The following is a 17,697-nucleotide window of genomic DNA, read 5'->3' as shown; positions in this document are numbered from 1 at the left end:
TGAGAAGCTGTGGTTTTGGAGGTGTGAGTTTGCTGAAGGGTTACTGACAGTATACAAAGTGTAAATCTTACCATGTCTTTGTAGTTGGGGTAGAAAGTCTGATCAATAAGAGGGATCCTCTCTGAACCCAGCCTCTTCTGATTATTGATCAGCTGGGAAAACTGGCGGGGAGGACAATGAAAAGAGAGAAAAACAGCAAGAGAGAGTCAACTGCATTGTGAAGACAGGTAAGTGTAATGTGTTACAACAGTAATACAGTACAGAACAGTGACATTAATCATATCATGTAATAATCATTGTCATAGCGCTTTTTAAACTGCACTTGAAGCCACAAAAAGTCACGATAAGAAACTCCAAATTATCTTAATTCAAAATGAAATTTACAGAAACAGCTGCAAGCTCCATTAAAACATCTTTCCACGTCTGTGTTATTCACAATGTAGTGAATAACATACTATGTAGGTTGTTGCAGGTGTAAATTGCTGAAATTACTTACAGCCCAAGGTTTGTCGCAGAGGTTGTAGATGGAGTCCAGAGAGTTGACAGAGGGGATGCCTGCATACTGCAGACCGATGATTAAGTTCTTAAAATCCTCGTTCTGGGCCATGCTGAAGGCGTGCTGGCGCACCAAAACAAAGTCAGGCCTGAAAGACCTGGTGTGAAAGCAAAGATATAAATAAATAAATAAAAATACATTTACATTTCTAGTTTTCTTGTACCTCATTGAGTGTTCCCCCACACAACCTGTGTTGTTACAAAAATCCAAATAATTGATTTTGTGACTTTGTGAATGTGGCCTGAGTCACTTGTGTCAGGCAAAAGGGTCAAAGCCTGGTTATTTGATAAAAAGAGACATTTATGGTTTCAGATGTCACTGACCTGCATTTTTGCGTTGAAGAACGAGAAGGGAGGGCATTAAACAAAGATCATGGTACAGAGGAAAAACCCACAAAGCCACAAGTGAAAGGTAGTACATTTGTCTTTTCCACTGAACATGCTGTGGCAGTGAGAGAATAAGTCTGTCAGGACTAAGAAAGAAAGACAATGAAATGGCCATTATCTCTTAAAATAGATCATCATCTGTTTAGGATCCTTACTAAGCTCTCGGTTTTGGATTGCTAAATCAAAGAAAAGAGAATCTTATTTTCCTGGAAGAAGAAACACAGGTCAATATGATTGTAAATAAAGCTTGGGTAAATTGTTGCATTTATTTGCACATTATCTATAATTAAAATGACAGAACTATTTAAATCATAGCGATTTATAATATAGAATTTTACAAGCATCAATTCACAGTGGCAAATCTATCTGTGACATCAACAGTGTCATTCATAAAGGAAGTTTAACAAACAAGTGTAACCTGCATGTTTGAAACTGTTTCTCTGACCTGCTCTCTGTCAGCATGTCACTATTTCACCTCCTTTTGTCACATGGAGGTTTGTTCTAAAATGTGATATTACATCTAAAAATAGTTTAAAGAAACACTCCTCAATAGTGGTCAAAGCTTCCTTGTTGTTTTACTGTGCACCCCTCCTGCACCAGTGTCCTCTTCTGCAACCACACAGTTTAGAAACCAAACGGGTTTTGCTTCAGTTGGAGCCTCACCTTGGATTATGTCCAATATTTCTAAAATTGAATTTACCTTTGCATTTTAAACATGAGAGTGGGGGATCTGGGGGTACATTAACTAAATTAAGCAGGGAATCTTGAGCAAAATGATTGATGACCCTTCCTGTTTTAATATATCACTTTTATATCACAATTGGGAGAGGCTGTGGTGATAATTAACTCAACACAAATTCTCTAGTGAACAGACGCTGCTCATATACATGTATGTAAAAGTAGTTTTCAGGAAGGACGTTCAAATTTGTCTTTAAATAACTGGTTTCCAGTCCAAAGCATGACCACAATTGGTCCATAATCTTAACTGCGTGTTTATTTTTGTAACCATGACGACGCTCCCCTAACCTTAACAAATTATCATTTTAACCCACACCACAATGTCTCCCTATAACCCTTAACAAACTACTTTTTTTTTTTTAACCTAGAGCAGGATCTTTCATCATAAACTTAACCATGTCGCTTTTATGCTTAAACCTAAACAAATCTTAACCATAGCATTGTCACATCATAAAATGGATTTATTTTTCAAAACTGATTGGTTAACGGTTTTGGAGACAAAATGATGTGACTTATGTGTCGTTCTACAGAGCACAGACAAATAATGTACAGTTTGTTGTCACAATATCTCTATTGTTATTGATGATTCCGTCCCCAGTATTACTTGGTATGAGATAGAAACCAAATGTGGTGGTAATGCCCTAGCTGGAGGTAGAACTGGGTGGGGAGGAAATAGTGTGAACCTCCCACACATTTTGCCCTCCTGGTGAAATGAAGCTGCTGGTGACGTGTGTGTCACAGCGGTGTCTGTCTGCAGCTCTCCCCGGGCCAAAGGTAGAGTTAACAGTGATGAGGACTGCAGTGCACAGGGAATCTGGCAACCAAAACTTGAGCAAAAATGGAGGATAGATCTACACATGTCAATAGAAAACAAATGGTAAGTGGCAAACAATAATGGGTTCCAAGTGTGGGGTTTTATGATCTATTACCATTGTGTAGAATTGTTATGATTTTTTAAATGTTATACAGTACTTTAAAGGTCCCATATTGTAAAACCTGAGTTTTCCATGTCTTTTTTGATTATAAAGCAGGTCAGTGTGCTATATGAATATGGTGAAAGTATCAAAATGCCCTATTCACAGAGAAATGCACACCCATATTCAGAAACTATGTCTTTAAACAAGCCGTCAGGACTTCCGTACAGTTGTGATGTCACAACTATACTATATACAGTATTAGGGCTGTCAAAATTAACGTGTTCATTTTTGCGTTAATTTTTTAATATTTAACTCGTTAAAAAAAATTAACGAAATTAACGCAGCTGTGTTTGTTTACTTCATGTGGCGGCTGAGAAACGTAATACGTCTCCATAACACCAGGCGGCGCTACTCTGTATTGTTGCCCAAGTAATGAAAACCGGCAGCTGATTGGACGAACGCGTCACATGGGTTTGTTTTCTCCGGAAATCCAAAGCCAGACTGTCATGGCGGCCGTTCAGAATACGATCTCATATTGTACTAAAATAGTTCACTGAAACGTGTTTCTGAAAACATTTTAAGCGAGAAATAGGCCGTGCAGTTGCTGAATCTGTCTTCATTTCAGCTCAACAAAGGTCAGTTTAGAAGATTTTCGTCAGATTTTGAGAGACTAGTCACCTCATTCCGCTCGCCATTTCCGGGTGAGTCCCGACTGCCCTGCCGCCGACTGAACTCTCGGCTCGTTGGAGATGAACTGCGCCTCGCCTGTAAAGTAGACGAGAGCAGGCGACAGCAGCCGGGGACGGTGACAAAAATCTGCTCTCAAGTCAGACAGTTTCTACCGTTTCCAGCAGCCTTCAGCAGGACTAAATAAGCAAAATTGTTGCTGCTGTTGTTCTGAAAGATCTTAAACATTCTGAACTTAGCAGAACCTTAGCAGAAACCGTTTGTTTTTTTCTTCATATTTGCAAAGTTAAATGATTTAGCATTTAAATATCCATTATTATAAGCTTCAGTCTCAATTTAAAAAAGCGATTAATCGCGATTAATTACAGCAAATTGTGCAATTAATTAGTTAATTTTTTTTAATCGATTGACAGCCCTAAAAACCTTAAAACACAGCTCTAAAACTCACAGAAGCAACGAGTGACCAGCAGGTAAAGGGCAAAAAACTATATCAGTGCAGTTCAGATCAGTAAAAGGTTGATGGTGATACGTCATGACTTCTATTATTTTTCCTTTTAACTCTGAATGTGTGTGTGAGAGAGAGGGAATGTGAAGAAAGCCAGAGAGACAGAGTCTCAGTAAAAGAGATGTAGAGAGGAGTTAGAGAAAAGAGACACAGAGAGAGAAAACGTTGGCACATTGAGACCACCACCAGCTCTTTATGCACCGAGAATACTAATCAGACTCTCCAAGAACCTGAAAAAGACCCTGGTGGAGAAGACACGGCAATGAATGTGACTGCAATCTCTTCATTGCTGACAGTTAGCTGTAAAGATCAACATGGCCATAACTATCAATTTAATACTGAATCAGTGTTGCCTCAAGGCCGCAGTTATCTGAACAAGCTTTCACTTTGCATTTTAAACTAAATGCCCTGAACCAAATAAGAAATGAGACTAAGAGTCTACAGCCATGCTAGTGGCTTTATGAGGCTGTACTGACAATGCAGCACTTTAAGCTAAATGCTGATATGATAAAAAAAAAAATAACAATGCTAACATGTTGAGAAATAGGTTTTATGTTTACTATGTTCACCATCTAGTTTAGTGTGTTAGCATGCTAACATTTGCTAATTAGCACTAAACAGAAAGAACAACTGAGGCTGATGTCAATAGCTTTGCAGGTATAAACCAAGGTGTTAGACAAATTGAATATTTGACCTGATGAGAAGTCACGGGATCATCACAGAATTGAGTTTACCAACATGTATTGTCAAAGCCAACACAGACAATTCCTCTGTTCCATATACTATACCTCCATCATTCACATTTTTTCACTGGGTGACGTGTTCCTACATTACAATGAACGTGGGCACTGTACTTTGTTTTGAGTCAATCCCACATACACGTCCTGCCATGACTTTAAATTGTGTGTTGCTGTTTGCTGAAGTATGATAGTTAATGCACTCTAATCCTTAAACACAAAATCTGCTGACTGTACAGGCTCCAACTGCAACCTTTATACTTTTAAATTGAATCTTATTTACACAATAGTTCTCATAAATGGTAGGGTCATGGTAGATGTTTTCATCTTTTCTTTATGTTTTACTCAATATATGTTCTTTCAATTGTAGTCAGTCAAAATGAAAGATCTTAAGCCATAAAAGAAGAATAGAGAGAAGAGGAGCTGAAGATCGCATAGTGACATGTTTAGAGTCTGGAAAACATCTTCTTCGGGGTGAGGGTTACTTAGCAACACACAGAGCAGTTAGCAAATCACTGCTTTGACTTGAAATCGATGGACACTGGTAATTACAGTGACAAATGTAGATAGTTAAAAACATTCAAGTCTAAAATCAGACAGGCAGACAACAAGACAGACTGACAATTATGTTGCAAACACATTCATTTTCTCCATAGCAAGTCCATGTTTGGGTGAGACTGAGGCCATGATGGGGGTCTACGAGGAGCTCAGATTATGCATGTTGTAAAAAATAATGCTTCTGTGGACATGATACTGTCAGGACAGGTGAATGTGAATCAAACTGACTCAGGCAATGGTCACTGTTTGTGTGTGTGAGAATGTACGGACCAACCCTTCATAAAGCATAATTACAGAGCAGAGATGCTGATAATCAGACTGAGGCTGCCGTCTTCACTTCCTGTTGGTTTTGTTGGTTGGTGAGCAGTGGGAGTTACAGTCTTGCTTAATCACTGGCAGTCTACAGCTGGGACACTGGTGTCTGTGTCAGTGTGGTTTGTGGTGTGTGAGTGGCTCCGTGTGATTGTCTGGGTTACAGGACGCTCACATGTTTGTACTGTGCCAATCTGTTGGTAAAGACTGTGGTCATACGCCTCTGACTTTTTCCACTGATCGAGCTTACAGTAAACAAGTGTATCTATGATTTCTAAGAGCATTCTGAGGTTTTCTGTCTGATCTCGCAGATCATCTTTAATTGATGCATAAATGTGATACAGCAACACTGTGCTTGGCTTTGAAAATGTATGGAAGTTTGTTTGTTCTTATTTTTTTTATGAGAACCAATTGTCTTCCAAAGTAGGGATATTTTCATGATGTAATTTTAGGGCTAGGTTTTGGATTTAGGGTCAGGTTAATGGTTGAGGTCAGGTTTGTGTTTCTTGGTTGTATTGGGCATAGTAGGTAATTTAAATTAAGCTGTAAGAGTAGAATAATTAATTGAATATATAGTCAAAGGCCTTGAAATGTGATGTTTGCCATCTTTGTGAGGACCAAAGCAGGTTTAGTGTCACAGCATGAGGTCCATCTGGTAGGTTAGGCGGTGAGGTATCTTACTGTAAAAGTCAGGATAACAGTTAGGGTTAAATTAAAGTATAAGATTAGGATTTTATGTTTGGGAAAAGGGATTCGACTCCAGAATTAACACAGTTTGATCTTCCCAGAATCACAGAAGAACCAGTGTGTGAGTGTGTATCTGCATGTAGCGCTGACCTGACCACTTTGGTCCCGCTCCTGATGACCTGCATGTCCACGTTACAGGTTCCATTTGAATGTGAGATGAGGTTGACCTCTGAGAACTCAGCCTACAAGGATGGAAAGAGGACACAAGTTTCATTAGCTGCACACAAGTCTTGATATACACATGAATCCTATTAAATTTTAAATGTTGCATAATCATACAATTTGATTTTGTAAATGGTTTCTAGTGGTTTAAAAACTGTAGAATCCCATATATAAAAAGCAGAATATCAGATGATTATATTCTCAATAGTTAAGGTCGTAGTGCAAGAAAAATTTTATATTCCATAATTGTATGATGATTGAACTTGGAGCAAAACCGTATATAAATACTTTTGCTTAACAAACTAACAAACAGAAGCAGAGAAAGGAGAGGACAAGGACCACTAACATTGTGCACAGCTGTTATACACTACATTTGCATTCTTTCACTATACTTTGTATTTTTTCTGATATGAACACATCTACATAAACCATAGTTATTCTAGTAAAATAATGCATGTGTGATTGTCTTTAGTGTGGTTGCAAACATAGTGAGAATTTCTCTGTGACTCATAGCTGCTGACTCCTGTCTCCTCTTGTGTCTATTTTTGTTTCTGTGGTGAGGCTTGAGGTTGTAATTTCCCTGTCAACATCTATTAGGTGTGAAATGTTTGGTGTGAAACCCCAGAGAATATTTATTTCAGATGCTAAGTAGCCAATGTATTGCAATATCAAAATGGTTTGCTGGTTAAACCAATATATAAAAACCCAAATGTCACATACTGTTAATATATAATATCTGATGACTTAAGTATGTACAGTAAATACACATGATATCAAGATGCTGGTGTAATTTTACATATAAAGTACTGGTGGTTTTAAAAGCGTGGTTATGCTATATATTTATACACAGGTAAACATAAACAGCGCAAAAGTATGTTTTGCTGAGAAGCCTTTGTGTTCAATACAAGACTACACTAAGAGTCTAAAGCCATGGGGGCGGCTCTCAGGTTCTTTGAGCTAAATGCTAGTATTAGCATGCTAATATGCTCACAGTGACAATGCTAGCACGTCGATGTGTAGCAGGTAATATTTACCAGGTTCTGTTAGTAGGTCTATAAAGTCATTAGGATTCATCCTCTGGGGACCATGAATGTCTGTACTAACGTTTGCGCCAACCAATCTTGTGGATGTTGAGATACTTCACTGAATGAGTTCAAACTTACAAAATAAACAGTGAGGAGTTAAACAAAGTCTGTAGGATTGAGCCTGTGGGTCAGTAAAAAATTAAATGGGAATCCATCCAACAGTTTTTCAGATGTTTTAGTCTGGATCTAAGTGGTGGACCCACTTGTTGCACACACAGGCTGAGACACTTTGATAAAACTGTGTCACCTCCTATCTTTGCAACCACCACGCATACAAGATTGCATGCTATTCACTCTTTTCTGGAGTGACACCTTTAATTTTTGTATGTTTTTTTAAATTACCAGCTGTATAAAGCAATAGACAAGTAGAAGCATCTGAGAGAGTCTTTTGTTGAAAATGTGCCACAAGTATCTTAGCTTGTCACATGAAACCTTTGCATTTCCATAGTAAACATGAATATTGTGTCAGTTCACTTTCATCTCTGTTCTGGATTGTGCAGCATCATAGGTCTATAAAATCGATATGATACCTGCTCCACTTTGATGTCGTAGTCTCCAAGGACCTTCTTTCCCCGAAACACTTTGGCCCTGGAAGAGTAGACAAAAGAAGATATTTAGTTTGCCATTTGTAAACTCTTAGTTGTCTGTACTGCCCTCTACTGGATATCACACTCCCTGTTGAACAAATGAGAGAGAAAATGGACGCCTGCTTGTGCACATTTAAAGGCCAAACTTTCTCAGCTGTAGAAAAATGTTGATTCTAATGAACTTTTTGAACTGCTTAAAAAAATATGCAGCAGATCAGTGTGACCATGCCAACACTGCAATTAGTGTCATATCACTAGCTGGTAACATTATATTCAGATTAGAATTCTGCTGCAATATTAAATGCTGTCTTGCCATTTGAATGATGGATGTATCCAATAACAGTGTGGTCTGATGTTGACTTCTTAATATCTTGGCTGCTACTTGATCAAGAGTGATGTAGAAATGGATTACAAGTAAACACACACACACACACACAGGCAGGCAGATGGAGAGCAGACAAAGACAGGGAGAATGAGTCAAGCAGAGAGGCACAGGCTGCCAACCAACAAACAAAATGTTCATGACGTCTCATTGTAAATGGACTGCAGATGGTTTGCACTGCATCCATCACCATCCCATACACTGACACAAAATAAAGCAAAAACGAAGAGCATGAACTGAAAAGGTTGAAGCCCTGGCTGATAATAAAAACAGGCATACATTTACAGTGTCTAACCCTCAAGACATCTTTTTTTCCTTTCCTTGTCATCGTGTTTTTTGTTAATGTTTGTGAGGGGGCGACCTCTAGCTCACAAGGTAGAGCATGCGCCACATGTAGTCCTTGGCAGCGGCCCGGGTTTGATTCCGACCTGCGGGTCTTTGCTGTGTGATGTGTTCCCCCTCTCTCTACCCCCTTTCCTGTCTATCTGACCTATCTGATAAAATAAAAAGCCCCAAAAAGAATCTTTAAAAAATAATAGTTTGTGAGATGTAATGACTTCTTCAACAGGTCCCTGAAACCCCCTTACATCCTCCAATAAAATAATGCATCCCCTACAAACAGTATGCAAGCTTATGTACAACAATATGACATTAAATCATACTGTATGTGCCCCTATGTTTCCTCTCTGTGGCATCAATTAAATATCTATGTAAGATTCCATCCATATCTCTTCATGGGACCTCGTGTAGTGCAGCACGGAGGCGTCTGTCTCGTTAGTCTGGTTCATTAGGATAAGGCCATCTGTGAGAGAAACACTGAGGGTATGATGCAATAACATCCACCTATCAATAGCCACACCAGCAAAATTGGTGACCTTAGAATTACAGCAATATATCTTTTTCAGTCCTGCTCGAAGTTGTAATTCTGTTAGTGTGTGTGTGTGTGTGTGTGTGTGTGTGTGTGTGTGTGTGTTTCAGCATGGACCGCTCCTTGAACACACATCAATGTTGCTAAAACGATGACGCCCAAACATTATTTTCCAAAATAAGCAGCACACAACAAAAAACACATAATCTCTCTGACTGAAAAATGCAATTAGTACCAGTCAGAAACCGCAGTGCACAATGCAAAACAATACACAAAGACATGGGATGTCAGGCCAACACGGTAATGGACAATTATCGTGAGGCTGCTGATGTAGCTGCCGAAATGCAAAACACACCAATATGACTCCTTCTAACAGAGCTGTAAGTGAATTCTGAGATATGTGGGGGGGAGCAGAATAAGCTATGAAAACACTTCTGATTATTGCAGCTTTAACAAATCCTGTAGCATGGAACCCAATGGTCTGTTGTTGCACTTTGGCTACAAGCTCCGCCAACACAAATTTACAACTTTTTTTACCCTCAGGCTGAACTTTCACCCCACACAGTGGTGAGGATGTTGCAATTAACCAGTTTTCTCTCAGTTTCATCCATTTATCAGATTTGTTTTGTGGTGTTTAATGATCATTACAGCCTCACCGGGCAGCTAAAATGGCTATAGTTTAGCCTATTAGGCCAAATTATTGCTCACTTTATGAAGTTATAAGCAATATATCATCTCTGACAGGGCATCCCTACAGTTTCCTGTATTCAATTTCTAGCACCCATGAGTGTCTTGTAATAACACTTCCAAAACCTTCAAGGAATGCAAGTCAGCAATGTATTCTTCACTTGGGCAGTTTCACCGCAAGAAAGAGACCCACTATCTTGAACACATGACTATAATTGGATTTTTTAACTTTCGCAAAGGCAAAACAACTACTTTAATAAGGGGAGAGTTGATACATCCACAGAGAAACACACCCACATGTTTTGTTATAGTATGCCTGTGTTACATGTGGTACAACACTTGAAGTTTGTTATATAAAGCATCAGAAATCAGAGTACACACCACTGAAAATGTGTTTTGAGGATGAGAAATTCTAACTGGTATAGATATATAGCAATAATAGAATGACAAGAGCAAATTAAAATACCAGAAAACCATACAAAATGAGTAGCATGTGGTACTATGTGGCTAAAGTGAACCTATGTTATTTGAACAGGCTGGCGTGGAGCTACTGGACTCGAATTTGACCCGTGGGCACCATATTTCTATGCCATTCTGTAAATCTCGATGTTTTGCCTGTAAAAGCTGCATCATGACATGACATCATATGGATGTTAAGGCCAAATTAGATGGACAAGTCACTTAGTAATAACTCTGATGCAGGTTTGTGGAGCTAACCATGCTGCCATAGAAAAACAAAACTAAAGCTGGACTAAATTCAACAGCTGAGCTCTTTTGTCTCTGTTTCTTTTCAGAGTCATTTGATGCGATCCCATTTTCATTATTGATCTGTGGAGTCCGAGAGTCTGAGGCTGCCACACAGTCTTGCAGAAATGAAGCCAGTGAATCAATGCGAAAAAGATAAAAAGGAATAAGTGGAGTAAGTATTTATAATTATGGAGATAATAAGTACATTAAACAATACAATAAGTACATTAAACATAAAAATAATAATAATGTGCAATAGCTGCAGTATGGACTTATTATGTGGCATTAGTAGCCATTACTTAATAAACATTTCTGCATAATTATCAAGATATTACATTCTTGATTTTTGGTCTTTGCACCTTGCCTACTTATCTCAACACATCATCATGTTTGTGCAATGATTTATGTTCACACTGTTTCATCTGTTCCCAGAGACTCTGAAAGAAAATAACTCTCCTAAAATACATATGGATGCCTGATTGCTTAAGGTGTCATCAAATAGTCAGAATTAGCCTAAGACCTAGTTTCAATAGAAACGTTTCACATGGATTGAAGTCCTGTATCATATAATGAGTCACATTTTATCAAGTAAAGGACAACATAATCAGGGTTTAATTACTTAGTCTGCTGCACATTAACACATTATACATATCACGTTATGACAGGTGACGTTCCTTGTCACTCTCTCCCACACTTTTTTTTCTTTTTATCTCTCCTATCATAGCTGTAGTTATTCCCCACTTTCCCTCTAATGGAAAGTTTTTTCCCCCCATCTCTCCTTTGTGGTTATCTATCATGATTGATGAAAGGCAAAGACACATTAATGGAATGTATGCATACAAATTAACCGATAAGCAACTGCATTGTAATGGGTTTAGTGAGACAAGAGTGATTGAGCAAGGCAGACTGGGTTGCTATGGTGTTTTAAAACGTAGAGAATACATCAGTCTCTGGAAACACCATGATGACACGATTGTCTACCAGTGGAAAGAATCACTGGCAATACTGAAGAAGTCAAAGAATAAATAAGCACAGCCAGACTATCTTAAACCGACTCGAAAAAGACAAAAAAGACCAACCTCCTTTCCTGGCACAGCACAATGGCTCTAGCAAGGTAAGACTATACAAGCCCTGGCCTTCTCATCATTTGATCCACCAGTGGAGTGCAAATTGTGTAAAACAAGACTCAAACTAGGTGAGTGCTCTCACCTTTAGTGTAGTGGGAGATAGCAGGAGTATAATTACTTGGCTAGCTGGCATGTCACTGTAGGAGCATGAAAATAAGAGTAGAGTGAGAAGAATAACACAGGGGCAGAGGACGGTGCTACTGGCCAATCATTTATTTTTATTCTCTATGGACACTTCCTGACTGCATGCTACTTCTTACAGTACATTTTTTTTTAAGGCATCCTTGTTTTTGAATGCCATAGGCAGTGGTAAAGGAAGTACTGAGATCATTCACTTGAGTAAAAGTGGCAGCACTGCAGTGCAGAAATACTGATACATTTGGTAAGTAAAGTACAAAAGTATTAGCATCAAAATAAATTTTAAGTACCAAAAGTAAAAGTACTCATTATGCAGAGTGTCCCATTTCAGAATAATGTATATCATATTTTAATTATTGATTGATTCATATACGCATAGCTTTAATGTTGTAGCTCGTAAATGTGGGTATCGTTCTAATTTACTATATATACTGATGTGTAGCTTAATTTATAATAATATACTATATTTTATTTGTTGATTATATGTTATATTAATAATCTGAATATGTTGAGTAACAAGTAACACAACACACCAAATGAATGTAAAAAGCACAATTAGTAGAAGTATAAAGTAACATAACATGGAATTACTCTAGTGATATACAAGTAAAATTGTACTTAAGTACAGTACTTGCGCAAAAGTATAGTTACTTTCCACCACCGGTCAAAAAAACAGTTCACACTTCTGGCCACACCCCAGGAAGTGATGTAAAAACAGGTGTTTAACTCCAGGTGGAAAACACCTGCTCTAAAATCGCTGGTTGGGGTGTGATATAAGTACAAACTTGAACATTTCAACCAAAAATTACACCTAAAAAAACACTCAGAGAGAAGACAAGAAGAAGGAAAGCTGGGAGTCAGAAAACAGCATGCTGCATACTGAAGAGGGCTGTCGGGATTTTACCCAGCAACACCAACACTGTACATGTTAATGGCCAACTGATTCAGCAGCAGCACACTACAGATTCAAAGGTTAATTAATCATGTTGGACTGAAGAGAAACACAAGCAAGTCTAATTAAAAAACTCAAAGGGACCATAACTAGAAAGGTAACAGTTATTTACTTATTGATTTCTCTACTAACGATCTAACAGTCTTACCATTTTTACAATCATAATGCATGTTTCCAAGCTTGTTCCCACACTGTGTTGAGACAAACCAGCCATTTTGATGACACAGAGTGGTTTAGAGGCCCACAGTAAATCGCTCAGAGACTCATCAGACAGACAGACACTCAAACATGCTCAAGCAAAGACAAACACGAACAGACAAAGAATTTTAAATGTTCAACTTTTTCTCTCCAAGCAGAGGATCAGTGTTCAGTCTGACATGAGTCCTTCAGTGTGTGCAAGTGTTTGAGTGTGGCTCTGTGCACATTATGCGTGAAGAAAAAAAAGAATGTGCCAGAAGACCCAGAGCTCTGATTGGCTGCGCTGACTGAACATGCACAGCATACAAAGCTTTAGTGGTATGTGTTGATGTATTCTGCACTGAGGTGAAACTGGCGCTTGAATTATTCAGCTGCAGCACTGGAGGCTGTAACACCTCCTCCTGCTGTGATCCCTTACACCCCCCTTATACCTGCCTTACACATAAATGTATGTTTGAATGTCACATCAATTTGCCGGGCAAAAGTTGTGGCAAGGGATCATGAGTCTCTTCTTTCACATCTTCAACACAGTCAGAAATCTAACTGAGCACATTTGATGAACATTATAGCTTAAACTAGTTAGTTAGTAACTAACGTTACTGTACTTACTTAGATTACTCATAATCTACTCAGCACTGTGGTATACAAAATATCTCAAATTGGTTCCACATTGCCGAACTACATTATAAAACCTTCTTACATGTACTGTATTAATTGGTGATAAAATAATATAATATTCTAAAATGGTATAACACTTTGAAAGCAGCCATTCTGCATAATGAGAACTTGTACTTTTGATACTTTAAGTAAATGTTGTGTTGATAATACTTCTGTACTTTTACTTGAGTGTCATTTTTTTATTCATGACTTTTATTTGTAATGGAGTATTATCAGATTATGATATTTGTATTTGATATTATGATATTAAGTATTTGAGTACTTCTTCCGGCGCTGTAAGTATGTAATTACATTTGCTGTTGAGTAATTAATAAAGTAATGTAATTACACTTTTGTAAGTAATATGTAATAAATAAATTATTACATTTTTTAAGTAAGTTGCCTAGCATTGGTGATTAAAATCATTTTTATTTCAATAATTTAAAAGTTAATAATTCAAATCGACTGCAGTTTTAAATATAATGTTTTCAATTAGTGGATTTTCATAGGTGGGTACAATCAAGCTAAAAGGACAAAGCAAGTGTCATTATTATTGACATATAAAGCATTAACAAAGAAAAGAAAGAAAAAAATGTAAACTGGGAACACATTCTTATTTATAAGATTTATAAAATGAATAATGTCTAACAGGATAAAATATAACCAACTCCAGATGATTAACAACAGAAATATTGTGCTTGTACACTTGAACATTTCTAGACAGAAATACATGAAACATTAATTTTCTGGTTGTACGATTCTCCCCAGTTTTCCTGCATCGTTTAACAAATGAGTGTTAGAGATGTGAGTGTGTGTGTGTCTGTGGTGTTTGTGTGATTTTGTTACGTTACAGTGATAAATGATGTGCTAAGAGTGGGTTGGTTTTGTGGCTCTGTGAGCTGTCACAACAGCGTATAGTTATTGCGCTTCTTGTCCTTGGAAAGCAGGCAGAAGTGACAATAATCTTTTTTATCTTGTCCCTGTAATTTGAAAGCTTTGTTTTTACTTCATGCTGCAGCTTTCTTTGCCTCTCTTTCGCCGTTCTCTTGTTCCTCACACACCCTCACTACCTCACAGTTTTTTCATCAGGGTCTCCTGTAGTTTCTTTGACATACACCTCGCTGAATCCTTTTACTAATTTCCTTTTACAGGACTTTTGTGGCTGAGAAAGACTACTAGTTCAAGTTCATGTGCAGTTCATGTTCATTGTTTTTTTATTGCTAACGCTTATTATTCTGCAACAACTGCATTTACAATACTGTGCAAACTGTTATGTTGGGGAGTTGGGGAAGGGTTATGAAATTGATCCGCAGTGTAAGCCCATCATGGCTTTCAATCATTATTATTAATATCAGTATGCAAATGAAGATGGAAATACATAAACTGACTAACTGGGCACTCTGAGAATAGAGATAGTAATTAGGAAATATTAAGTGATGCAAATATACTGATATATATATATATATATATATATATATATATATATATATATATATATATATATATATATATATATATATATATATGATGCACTGGAACCAAAAGGCCTATTAGAGTGACTGTTAACAGCATTATAAATATTTTGGACATACATTTTCTGTGCACTTGTTATCCACTTTGGTGCCATAGTGTCAATATTCTGCTTTTCGTACTCCCATCAAAGCGTGACCACTACAGCCAATTAGCCAGTATTGTTTTCATTCAGACTGAACGCAATGGTATTTGGGTTTCAGTTCACCAATTAGCGGGCTTGACAAAGCCAAACAATTACAGTCAAATATGGGGCATGAATGCTTCACAATAATGTTCTCCAGGCAGAAGAAAACCAACCTCCTTATTCCTGCAAATTGTTGGCTCTGTCAGAACAGCCTGAATGACTGTGGTGATAAAACAGTCTGATTATGCCTTTCTGTCCTTATTTCTCATTAAGTCAGCAATACTGGCCATTTAATTTACAATGAATTTTTATGAAAGCACACTAAGGCTACAAATTATCGATTAATCTGCTGATTTTATTCCTGATTAGTTGCTTAATCTTTTTGTCTAATGTCAGAAAATATATTCATTATAGTTGCAAAGAGCCCAAGGTGGCATTTTCGAATGCCTTAATTTATCTGACCAACAGTCAGTTTGCACTGCCACGCTGGCTCTGTAAGGTTGTTTAGACACAGTGATGGTTTGAGTTAAATGCTAACATCGTTATGCTAACATACTCATAATGACAATGCTAACATTCTGATGTTTAGCAGGTATCATGTTTACCATGTTCACCATCTTAGCATGTTAGCATGCTAACATTTGTTAATTAACACTAAACACAAAATACAGCTGAGGGGAATTATTATTAGTTTTGCAGGTAATTGGTCAAAACCCAATATTGGACAAATCAAAATTTGGTCCTGATGATTGCACTAGATAAAACATTTATAGGAACAGTTATTACCATTCATCCTAAAAAGATATTAGGATTCATCAACTGGGGACCATGAATGTGTGGGATCACAAATGTGTGTACACATTTTCATGAATATCCATCTAATAGTTGTTGAGATGTTTTCAGCCGACACTGCCTATAGAGCCTAGAAATACTAACTATTGATCAATTATCAGAATTTTTAGGGAATTTTCTGTTTATCGACTAATTAATGAATTGTCAAATTGTTTCAGCTCTACAGCAGGATCATTTTTAGTAAAACACACACAACAACGTGCACATAACAGACGAAATGCAGGTGCAACACTGTCTCATAGCACAACATTTGAACAATGTATCACTACGAGAGGAGTTAAGAGAGTTGTCAAATTTACACCAGTGACTCAACTATTACTCCACCAGTGCCAACATCTCTACCTTCCAAAGCTCATTTTCCGTCTGACAGTTTTACATTGGGGATTGCTTCTTTGTTTTACATTCATGTTCAATATCTGCTGTAATTAGCAATTTCTCTATGCAAGAAAACATGACTATTTGTCAATTTATTATTGTTGTTAATTCCAAAGTTATTGTGCCAGAGGCTCTGCTGATGTTTGTTTTTAACACCGGTGAAACAATAACACAAAGAAATTGACAGAAGTGTTCATGAGCAACAGGATATGCTCAAAAGAAAGTTTGACTACAACTGGTTACATTTTCACCGGCTAAACTCAAATTGGACTCAGAGTCTGCCTTTTATTGGTTTCTTTTCAAAGGTAGAATAAATGCCCTCCAGTCACTGTGGGCTTTGAAGATTAAGGGAGTTGGGTTCTCAGTTTGAAAGATTGGGCTTTCCACGCCTGCTGCATGTTTTATTCCTTGACTGAAAGGCTGAGATAGATACAAAGCTGAGGAGACATTTGTTTAAATCTAACAATTGTCCACTAATCATTTGTGATGGAAAAGCAGTGCTTCAATCTGATCAGGTTGTCTTGTGATGGAACAACTGTGAAACAGGGCTTCTGCAAAGGGACATTTTCTGTCTCTTGCACAGACACCATTATATTTCCCAACAAATGTACTAGCTGGACAATTTGATCCCACTGTAGCAGGAAGATGTGTAAGTTATACAGGTTACATCTCCAGGCACAAAATTGTTTCCTCTGATCTTAGCGATAAGTCTTAAAAGTCTGATTCATCTCTCAGTGAAGTGAAACTGAGGTTAGGGTGAGTTCTTTCTGGTTTGATGGAGTGTCTGTCTGCAGCAAGATAGAGAGAAGATATATTATTGCAGACAACCCTGCCCTGGCCTTGCACAAATGAGACTTTATGTCCACTTTATCTAGATGTCTGTCTGGTAATTGTCTTTTTTTGTCCCGCTCTCTGTCTGGACACAACTGTGACTATTTTAAATGCACACACAAATACAGTCTAGTGACAGAAATAGTCAAGAGGACTATGTCAAGGTTGTTGTTTTTTTAAATTGTATTTCCGCAGATTTTACAGGCAAAGAAAACTGAATTCTTTCATGGTGCAAACAAGAAACCATAG

At 37.6% G+C, this 17,697-nt stretch overlaps 1 protein-coding gene across 1 annotated transcript in view; it reads right to left on the bottom strand.

The window, feature by feature from the left end:
• syn2b (synapsin IIb) overlaps window positions 1-17,697 on the bottom strand; it is an 82,459-nt gene that overhangs the window by 27,091 nt on the left and 37,671 nt on the right. The window contains exons 3-6 of the mRNA XM_028576796.1: window positions 7,921-7,978; window positions 6,234-6,325; window positions 497-653; window positions 72-161 (exon numbers count right to left, since the gene is read on the bottom strand). Of these exons, the coding sequence (XP_028432597.1) occupies window positions 72-161; window positions 497-653; window positions 6,234-6,325; window positions 7,921-7,978 (397 nt within the window). The remainder of the gene's footprint in view (window positions 1-71; window positions 162-496; window positions 654-6,233; window positions 6,326-7,920; window positions 7,979-17,697) is intronic.

Source organism: Perca flavescens, chromosome 4, assembly GCF_004354835.1.
Source record: "Perca flavescens isolate YP-PL-M2 chromosome 4, PFLA_1.0, whole genome shotgun sequence".
Lineage (NCBI taxonomy): Eukaryota > Metazoa > Chordata > Actinopteri > Perciformes > Percidae > Perca > Perca flavescens.
Note: the sequence above shows the minus strand (reverse complement) of the source record. Positions and strands in the feature narration are given on the sequence as shown.